This window comes from Rhipicephalus microplus, chromosome X (genome assembly GCF_043290135.1).
Source record: "Rhipicephalus microplus isolate Deutch F79 chromosome X, USDA_Rmic, whole genome shotgun sequence".
NCBI lineage: Eukaryota > Metazoa > Arthropoda > Arachnida > Ixodida > Ixodidae > Rhipicephalus > Rhipicephalus microplus.
The window spans coordinates 262,297,497-262,308,238 of record NC_134710.1 but is presented as its reverse complement, the minus strand read 5'-3'; the positions used below and the strand labels follow the sequence as shown (position 1 = coordinate 262,308,238).

The 10,742-nt window shown below is 51.2% G+C and overlaps 1 protein-coding gene across 1 annotated transcript; it reads left to right on the top strand.

Annotated features, from left to right (window-relative positions):
• Positions 1 to 6,971: 6,971 nt before the first annotated feature.
• Positions 6,972 to 7,523, top strand: LOC142775234 (uncharacterized). The gene has a single exon (XM_075876588.1). It carries the CDS (start codon positions 6,972 to 6,974, stop codon positions 7,521 to 7,523), a length of 552 nt encoding a protein of 183 aa, XP_075732703.1.
• Positions 7,524 to 10,742: the final 3,219 nt, after the last annotated feature.

The following is a 10,742-nucleotide window of genomic DNA, read 5'->3' as shown; positions in this document are numbered from 1 at the left end:
TTACGTGTGCTGCAAAGAAACTGGTAAGGTAAATATATGCAGCATCATTGTTCAATCCGTCCTCACTTTGCTTACAAAATTAAAAAAAAAGCGGCATGACAATTAAGATGTCAGGAAACAACACAGCTGTTACAGCGGAACTTAAGTGTGGGGAGGGGGATATTCAGACGCACCCCTCCCCCCAGATTACGCCGATGCTAGAGGTCAAAGCAAAGGAGACGGAAAGGCTTGTCTAAGCTAGTGGACTATTTGTGTCGTTGTGTGAAAGAAAAAACAGAGAAACCTCAAGGTTAGTTAAGCCAACGCCTCCTAAATATTTTCAAAGCCTACGCCTTCTCAGGTGACGCTAGCGATCGCTGTTCTACGAGTCGGTTCCTCAAACCGACCCTCCCGTCCCTTCTTCTTCCAAGTCCCCGATGGCACTTTTCCTCTCTTGCTGTTTGTGGCCAGTTCGTCGAACCAGTCGCTCCTGTCCTCTATTTCTACTGCTACTTCTGCGGCATGCAGGTCTCGACATGCCAAATAAGTGTTGTCTGCCTATGTGTACGAGCAAGTACAAGACAGAAAACAAGGTGCAAGTGTTTTAGTTCCCAAACGATGAAACGATCTTCAAGAAATGGAGAAGTGCGATTTCTCGACGGGATTTTATGCCTACTGCCAACAACAAGGTACGAAGTAAATTCTCACTACTGTTACCACAAATTCGCCGTTTATGAGGGAGCCATGACAAGCGCTATGTTATTTGATTATATCGCAAGGGTAATCCTGTGCTCTGCACCCTTGCTACTGTAATGCAGGTATGCGCCTTAAACTTCTTGCGTCATGTATCGAGTGTACATCATTGTATACAAATCATCAGACAGGAAAAATGCTTGAACTTCCCCTAAAGGTGCCCCGTCTGCACCTTAGATCAGTGCCATCTACAATTCCTGGCTGCCCTTCGTATCTGTCGAAGCAAGATGCCCTCCCAACAAGGGAATATTCAGATGCCAAGAAAGCGCGCCTCGAGGCAGACAGTCTTGCTCATGCTATTGAAGAATCCACAGCCTTGCAGCGTGAGAAATTAAAGCAGCCCAAATTTGTGTCTTTCCTGAAATGATGGAGCGCCTAAAAGGGAAATGCATTGCAGATGAGTGGACCGTCATTTATCACCCAAACTGTGCCACGTTCCTGCACATTGTAAATGAGTGCTTGCCCGTTTTTCAGTCCTCTGTTACTATGTAGAGCCAGGTTGTACGAGACGGACACATCTTTTCAGTAACAGTGTATACTTTATTCGGCAACCAGATAGTCGAAAATAGAGCAGGTGCACCGGAAGTGCCAAGAGTGAAGGAGACGAAGTAAAAACAGAGAGGAGAGCAGCACATTGCTTGGAATGCTGCTCCGCAGGTTTTTATGACTGCGGGGTGCGCGGTGGCTGCCACGTCACTACAACTGTGTTCGAAGAGCTTCGTATCACTGTTTCACTGAACTTCGTGAAATGCATAGGTGACTGTGTTGTGCCAGATAACATCAGTGATATTAACTATTTACTTGACAAACTGATTAACTTGCAGTAGATTTCTGGCGACAAAGCTTCCCCTGATGGAGCTGCTGATTTTATAGCAAATTTTTTTAAAAAGATTGAGCAAAATGTCCCTGAGAATAGAAAGGACACTGTCAAATTTTTGAGGCAGCAAGTCTTGTTGGTTGAGAGAGATTACAATACTCTTCACAAACAATGGTACTTGCCTGCGTATTGCACACTATATCTCCCCATGCTCATAAGTTTTTGAGATCAGGTTCTTTGATTCTGCCACATCCGAGTACTATCAGAAATGTATGCTCGTCCTTCAAGCTATCACCTCAGAATGAATCAGGTGATTAGAAATTTCTGAAATACATTGGCCAGAGATAAAAGAAACTGAAGTCGCATGAGACTGCCGTCACTTTAATGGTAGACCAAATTGACATTCAACCATATATGGACTACAAAAAGGGAAGACTGCGGGGGCAGCAGTGAACACAGTTGGGCATCAGTGAACACTGCACATGTGTTCATGGTTCAAAGTATGTTAAGCTGTTTTTCCGAGATTGTTCACATTCTTTCTGTGTGAACATTAAATGCTGAGTCGCTTCATGCTAAATTGAAAAAAGTCATTCTTCAGCTGGAAAATATCGGCTTTAAAGTTTTGGCTGTATGACTCAGAAGTGGTCTCGGAAACCACTTCTGAAAACACATGTTCACAGAAGTGGCCGGCAAGTTCTCATACGGTCTACAATCCCGGCTGCCGGTAAACTTCCCCGTGGTCTACTGTGCTGGCTGCCCGCACTACCCAACTAAAGCAAATATACCGGCAATTTGGTCACGATACTATAGCCAGCCGTTGGAGACGAAGTGCCGGAAGTATACTGCGCAGCCTGCTCTAGCGGCTGCCGGTGCCACAGGCAGTTTCTTTGCTAATCCTACAAAGAAAGTGGGTCAAGAAAGACGTGGAAAAAGACAGCCACAGCAAGAACACTCACGTAAAGACTGTGCAATTGTAGCCCATCATGACCTCGGCTATGGTGGGCGCCATGACTGCCCTGTACACGTCGATCTGCATAACACAAATAACAAAAAAAAAAATGTTACGTGAAAGGCACTAGTGCCGAGGACTAGCAGTACGGGTCTGGAAGAGCGACCATGCTTACCTGTTTTGCATCAGGCCCAAATACTTTATCGAACAGAAACGATTTGCGAGGGGTCCGATCCGGCATTACTCGGTCATTTACACGGATCTCCTTTCTTTCCTGGTCGACTTCGATAGCTCTGGCGGAGCCGTCCCGTTTCTCCGATGCAGTTGGAGGCCTAGACGAAACGCACGAGCAGAATTAACAAAACACCAGAAAAAACACTTCACGTGCCCTCGCACTTTCCCCAAGCGACTTCAATAATAAGGGCTGAAGAGTCTGTGGTGAAACGGGTCGGCACCGCTTCTGCACCTGCGCGTCGTGGCGATGCCTCCAAACACGGGCGCCAGCAATAAGAACACTCTCGCCCGAAATGAGAAAAAAAACTGGTGTGTGCCCCGATTCAGGGGCAATCGTTGTAGAACCTTCAGTGCGGAAACATTAAAGTTACGTTATCCCACATCTGGTGACCCGGAAAACGAACGTACCGCACCGCCATGACCGACGAGGAAACCCTTGCTGCCCTTCAATAACAAGTACAACTGCAACAACAACTGCAGGCCCAGCAGCAAGTGATCCAGAACCACGAGCAGCAGCTCCGGGAACAGCAGCAGCGCAATGAAAATGAAGCACTCTCGTCCGACGATCGTGCATCACCCCACTTAAGTCACGCCCCCCGAAACTTTGCTCCAGCGGTCCCTGCCATCTCGGGTGCCTCCCTTGCTGTGGCCACCACCAACACGGACGTTTGTTGCGTCGCCATCAAACTTCCGCCGTTTGGGGCAGAGGCGCCTGACGTGTGGTTCGCTCAAGTCGAGGCGCAGTTTTCCACGGCACGCATCACCCAGGACCGGACGTGCTATGACTACGTCGTCTACCATCTAGACATCTCGCTATGCGGCTGAGGTTCGCGATATACTTGCGAATCCCCCGGCTGATGACCGTTACCTACACCTGAAAAGGAAACTGATCCGCCGGCTTTCACCTTCACAAGACGAGAAGGTGCGTCACCTACACCAGCATGAAGAACTCGGTGACCACAAGACATCGCAGCTCCTGGGTTACATGCGTGACCTCTTGGGCAGCACCCCGGTCGACGACTCCCTCCTACGTATCATCTGGCTTCAGCGTCTACCCTCAAATGCGCAGGCCATCCTCCAGGTGCAGCCAAATCTGTCGCTGGACCTGCTCTCTCGCATCGCTGATCTAGTCGTCGAGATTTCGTTGCCAGCATCGCCTCTCACCGTCAACGCCATTGACACCCGACAGTCCAGCAGCGAGCTCGCGTGCCGTGTGTTGACGAAATCACCCGTCAGCTGGACTCAATTCAAAGGTGCCTTAATCAAAGCCCAAAGCTGCGTCCACAAAAACGCTCCCAAAGCCAAGACAACAACGCCACTTCATCGCACGGAAATGGTAACGGCCCCTGCTACTACCATCGCTGCTTCGAGGACAAAGCCTGGAAATATCAACCACCTTGCTCATCTGGAAATCAGGAAAACTTCAACGGCAGTCCGTAGAGACGGCCGCGAGCTGCCAACTTAGAGGTCGTCGCATATTCGTCACCGACCAAACCACAAAGTGGCAGTTCCTTGTCGACTGTGGCTCCGACATCTGTTGCTTTCCCCGAACCTTCCTGCGTGACAAGCGTCCTTGCACGTTTTTTGAGCTCAGCGCGGCGAACCATTCGACCATCAAGACCTAGAGCTCGCTCCGCCTTAACATCAACTTCAAAAACGTGTGTCGAGATTTTCCATGGAATTTCGTCATCGCCGACGTCGCAGAGCCGATCATCGGGTCAGACTTCTTGGCGTACTACAATCTTCTACCTGACTGCCGATATGACCGACTTATCGACGCTACAACAGGCCTCTTCACGCCGGGCCAACGTGCGACCACCCAACAGCCTAACGTCAAGGCACTCACTATTGGGAACCAGTCGCCATACCATGACATCCTCGCAGAATTTCCCGACCTGACTCGACCTAGCGGGCGTCCGCGAGAAGTGCGCCACTTCACTGTGCACTACATTCGTACTACTCCCGGCCCCCCGGTCTCATGTCGTGCCCGTCGGCTAGCCCCAGACCATCTACGAATCGCACAGGCCGAATTCGAAGCCATGCTCCCCGAAGGTACTGCACCCGCTCGGAGGGACGTTACGCCTCACCGCTTCATCTGGTACCAAAGAACACCGATGGCTGGCGCCCCTGCGGAGATTATCGCGCCCTCAACGCCCGCACCGTCCCCAACAGGTACCCCGTCCGTCATATACAGGACTTTGCACACCGCTTAGACGGCAGCACTATCTTCTCAGTGGTGGACCTCGTCAAGGCTTACACACAAATTCCTGTAAACCCGGATGACGTTCCAAAGACCGCAATTATCATGCCTTTCGCCCTATTCGAATTTCCTTTCATGAGTTTTTTTTTTAAATTGGTCTTCGCAATGCGAGGCAAACCTTTCAACGCTTCATCGACGACGTCGTCCGCGGCCTGGACTTCTGTTCCGTCTACCTAGAAGGCATCTTGATCTTCTCCCGTAACGAAACGGAACATCGCCAACACCTTCGTCAACTGTTCCAGCGTCTCGACAAACACGGCTTACTCATAAACGTTCAAAAGAGCACGCTCGGCGCCCCCGTCGTCACATTTCTTGGCCATGAAAGCTCTTCAGAAGGAACTAGACCCTTGCCTGACCACATCCTGGCCCTGCAAAATTACGCGCTGCCTGCCACAGCGAAGGACCTCCACCGTTTCCTGGGCATGTTAAACTTTTACAGGCGCTTCGTGCCTAAAGCGGCCACATATCAGGCCCCTCTCCATGATGCATTGTCCGGACAACGCGGCAACCATCCTGTTACTTGGACCCCAGCCTTAACGCAAGCGTTCGAAGACTGCAAAACTGCCCTCTGCAACGCTACGCTGCTCTCCCATCCCAAGCCAGAGGCGCCCCTGGGTCTTTTCACAGATGCCTCTAGCACCGCTGTCGGAGCCTCTCCCATGCAGCGTGTGGGAAACAACTGGCACCCCTTGGCGTTCTTCTCGAAGAAACTCTCTTCCCTGAAGCCGCCCCCGCCTTCCGGCAGCATCGGCAATGCAACCTCGCCCCCTGCGGAGACGACCTGGCCAGCCTACTACAGAGAGCTCCTCGCCATCTACGAAGCAGTCCAACACTTTCGCCACATTCTCGAGGCAGAGCACTGCGCCATATACACCGACGATAAACCTATCACTTACGCCTTCTCCCAACGCCGCGAAAAACTTCCGCCGGTCGCGCCGCCGTGGTGGTCTAGTTGCTAAGGTACTCAGCTGCTGACCCGCAGGTCGCGGGTTCGAATCCCGGCTGCGGCGGCTGCATTTCTGATGGAGGCGGAAATGTTGTAGGCCCGTATGCTCAGATCTGGGTGCACGTTAAAGAACCCCAGGTGGTGGAAATTTCTGGAGCCCTCCACTACGGCGTCTCTCATATTCATATGGTGGTTTTGGGACGTTAAACCCCACATATCAATCAATCAATCAAACTTCCAGTGGTCCAGCAGAAGCAGCTGTCCTTCATCGCTCAATTCACCAGAGATATCTGCCACATCAGCGGAAAGAAAAACAAGGTCGCCGACGCACTTTCGCGTCTCGGCTGTCAAGCTACCAATCGGTACAACCGACGCCCTGGCCGAAGCTCAGAAAACGGACACTGAACTCTAGCCGCTCCTCGAGAATGGCTCTTCCTTTCAACTTCAAAAAGTTACCATCCCTGGGTCAACGGACGCTCTCTACTGTGACATATCAACAGGACGAGTGAGACCATACGTCCTTTTTTTGCATCGCCAAAGCCTCTTCAACAAGTTACACAACCTTAGTCATCCCGGTATCCGAGCTTCTACATGCCTCGTGACTGATCAGTACGCGTAGCCCTCAATGACACGGAACTGCCGCACCTGGGCACGCACATGCATTCAATGCCAGCGCGCCAAAATCGCCCGGCACATCACGTCGCCACTCGGAGAATTCCCCCTCCCGACGGAACGGTTCCAGCACGTCCACATCGACATCATTGGCCCCCTCCCACCTGCCGGCCCTTACCGCTATTGCCTCACCACCATCGATCGTTAGACTCGTTGGCCCGAGGTGTGGCCGCTCGAAAGGATCACCGCAGAAGACATCGCATCAGCCTTCTTCTCCGGCTGGGTTTCACGGTTCGGCACTCCTCTTCGAGTCACCACCGGTCAAGGAAGGCAATTCGAATCTCAACTCTTCAGGCTCCTCGGGCTCTCCACCAGGTTCGAGCGTTCACGGACAACTAGCTACCACCCTTGCGCCAGCGGGATGATTGAACGGTTTCACCGGCAGTTCAAGGCAGCCATCATGTGCCACCCTCACTCAACCTGGCTCGAAGCTCTTCCCGCCGTCGCTCTCGGTCTGCAAGCAAATTTCAAGCCAGACATTCAAGCCACACCCGCGGAACTCGTCTACGGAGAACCGCTTCGCCTACCTGGAGAACTCCTCTCCGCTCCGACCTCTGATGTAATCAGCTCGGACCCTGCAGACTTCGTCGCTCGACTTCGTCGCACAATGGGCGTGCTGCGCCCCTCACCAGCGGCTCGCCACACCAAGCCGGCCCAGTTCGTGTTTAAGGACCTGGCAACATGCTCGCGTGCCTTCCTTCGCCACGACACCGTACGCGCACCTTTCCATCCGCCTTACTCCGGACCTTACAAAGTCATCTGTCACGACGACAAAACATTCACCCTGCAAATCAGTGGAAAGGATGTACGGGTTTCCATCGACCACATAAAGCCATCATACATCCTTTACCCAGGAGCCTACCAACCCCCGCACGCCTCCCGTAATTCGCCGACAACAGCCCGCAACGCCTAAGCTCGCACCCTACACCATCCCCCTTGGACGCCAGGTGCGGGTCCCCAAACCTCTTCAACCCTGACTGCTCCTATCTGCGCGCGGGGGGGGGGGGGGGGGAGCGAAACGGGTCGGCGCCGCTTCTGCGCGTCGCGGCGATGCCTCCAAACACGGGCGCCAGCGATAAGAACACTCTCGCCCGAAATAAGCTAGAAAACTGGTGTGTGCCCCGATTCAGGGGCAGTCGTTGTAGAACCTTCAGTGCGGAAACATTAAAGTTATGTTATCCCACAAGTCGCTGTTGACAACGAACGTAACGTTAAAAAAAGTCTTAGCTTTGCAGTTCCCTACATCACGATAACGGATTTTGACGCGCTACCAACAGAAACGGTCGTAAGCTTACCGGCACCGGACAAAAACTTGGATGTGCTGGTTACCTAGCCTTTTCGTGGCCATAGGACGCGTGGAAATGAAGTCCAGGATATGAAACTACGAAAATTAGCTCCTTGCAGCACGCACACCTTGACAACAGAACTACAAGCAGCAACAGAGGCCGCCACCGTGAGCCTTTTTTTGAACGCACCACACTTAAACCGTGTCAATCTGCCATTGGCCATAATCTTACCGCGTGATAAGGCGATGTTGATGGCAACCGATGAAAATACAAAGGTACAGTGTACTAGAATTCTTCTAGTACACTGTAGCTCGGCTGCGACGTAACGACGTCAACGACGCTACCATCGAAAATCTTTAGATCAAAAAAATCTCTAAAAAAAACCTCTTCCTAGGTACGGACGAATACTGGCGCATGTGCAGAGCGAAAACACTCGTTGGCAACGTTGTGGGCATCATGGAGGATTTTGCTCCATGGTGGGCACGGAGCACGGAGGAAGCAAAATCCTCCGTGATGGTGGGCATTGCCTAGGTTACAGCGTACTAGAATACTTTCCAGTGGCACGACCGCGCCTCGCCGGCTGACGCGCGTGGTGGCAGCTACAGCGGTGGCGCTGCCATCGACCACTCTTGAAAGTTCGCCCTGGCCACGACCGGCTTTATAAATATTTTATTTATAAAGCCGGTCGTGGCCCTGGCTCTCCTCTGCAGTGTACGTGGCACACGAGAACGTGACGCGGTTATGCACTGCCGCTGTTTTAACGTAATTAAGGCTGGGTTCACAAGTATATTCCGGTTACATTATAACCGCATGTTTAAGCTGCTCGCATGATTTCGGGCCTCTCGGCAATAAAAGCTAGTAGCAGGCGAAAGCCAGTCGATACGCTGCAACTTTTTCTTTTTTTGCCCGTAATGGACCATTCCAGGCAATGTGGCTAATTCGCGAGTACTAAATTTTGCGAAACAGTTGTTATTCCTGAAACCAAATATCCGTATGATATTCGTGATGGTGAAAAACACGTCGTATGCAATATAAACTATCAAAAAAACAGACACGAAAGTAGACAATGCGCAAAAGAAAAAATGAACTCCAGAGCACTCTTTATGACTCGCACGATTTTATTGCGCGCGTTTTTCATTTGCACAAAAATTATTCTTGAAGCTTCAATGCACAAAGCAAGCAGTGTAGAATTACAGCTAAGTTAGTCTGCTTAGCTTGAGGTGTTGTGCTGCCTTTCTCTTCGACAACACGTTTGCTTTGTTCAAGCCTTTGATAAAAAATGAAGTCGTGTGGTAACATAAAAGCTGACTATGCGAGGAGTCAGACTCTCAGCGTGAGCTCTGCATCCCACATTCAAGGAAGCTGCACAATGAATCATGTGCAGGATGTTCATCACGCTCTCCCGGTGAACTTTTCGTGCTCTAAAATAATTTGTGAAAATATCTTCAAGCTTTGAGATACAGCGAAAGAGTTCGACTGACGGGTAGAGCAAACCGCCCTGATCATTGTGGCGTACAAATTCTGCAGCATGCAAGCGGCGCCCTTCTTCTTTTGGAAGGAGGAGGCTGTCATTACATATAAGTCAGCCTTGAGTCGCTTCTCTGGACGCGGTACTCATCCACAGATTCACTGTCACATGAATATGAAGGTCCCGCTTGATTTTCCGTGCAAAGCTTCATTTTGTCGATCAGCTGTTGCTTTGGGGTTTCTTCCCTGTCCCCAACGTCAAGAAGTGAACTGATGACATCGCCTTCTGCATTCTCGCCTGCAACACTGTGTGCAAAATTATAAAAAGAGAGACAGTGAGGAGAAACTGCTGTGGCATCGGGTGAGAGTTGCAGCCGGATAAAAGTCTCCCCATTCCGGATAAGTTTTCTACTTTATCTTGGCTCAGCCTGGATGTCAACAAGTAGCGAAACCCAACTTGCTCACGCAAACAGCGAACGAGCTCTAGAGTACTTGTTAAAGTGGCTCTTAAGCCCTCAGCACTCGACTCGCTGAGAAACTTCTCTTTATCAGCATGGCGCTCCGAGGCGTCCAGGAAACTGAGCATTTTCTTAATGTTTTTCTCACCTGCCGAGTCAGGTCTGAGAGCCTCGGCTGTGTACCTTGCTGTCATCACAGCAATCAGTGACTTCATTCTCGTGAAAAACTTCTCGGTCGCATCAATCTTACCACAGCGAGTCGAGGGAACAAGGAGTAAAACATATTCCGTCTGCGTCGTGAAGTTAATGTAGCGTCCAGCGCTTCCCAGGCGTTTTGAGTTCCATCACAGCAGCTACAGTCGCGGCCGCACAGACTTCATTGCTGTTCGTAGGATCGTCAGCGTCTGTCACCTCTGCAACCTCCCCACGTGCCTTTTTTCGTTGCGGGACTTCGTCATTGCGCTTACTTTTTCGCTCATTCCTCTTGCCAGTGGGCTGTTTGCTCAGGTAAGCTGGCAGACTCGGCAAAATTGTGGGGACTGCGTCCGGAGTGAGCGTAGGCGTCCTACGTGGAATGCGAACTTCCTCACCATTTATGCGTTGTACGTAGTCCCTGACAATGATGAAGCGCTGCTCAAAATGCAGCTCACATACCGCGCAGTCTGCGGTTTGCGGCTTGTAGGCTCTATGTAGGTTTCTTTCCCACGTGGATATCCGTTCCGGGTCGCGACATTACATTCCAGCACCGTTCCAGACAGGTGACTGCCGCGCCACGGCGAGCCATAGCGCGAACTAATAAGAGTAGCCACCCGCTAGGTGCTTTTCTCACGACCACGCGCGGCCTAGGTGCCAAATTGCGCGAACATCCTTAGGCATTTAGGTGCGGGTATGTAAAGGTGCCGCTGGCTGTGTTATGTGTGT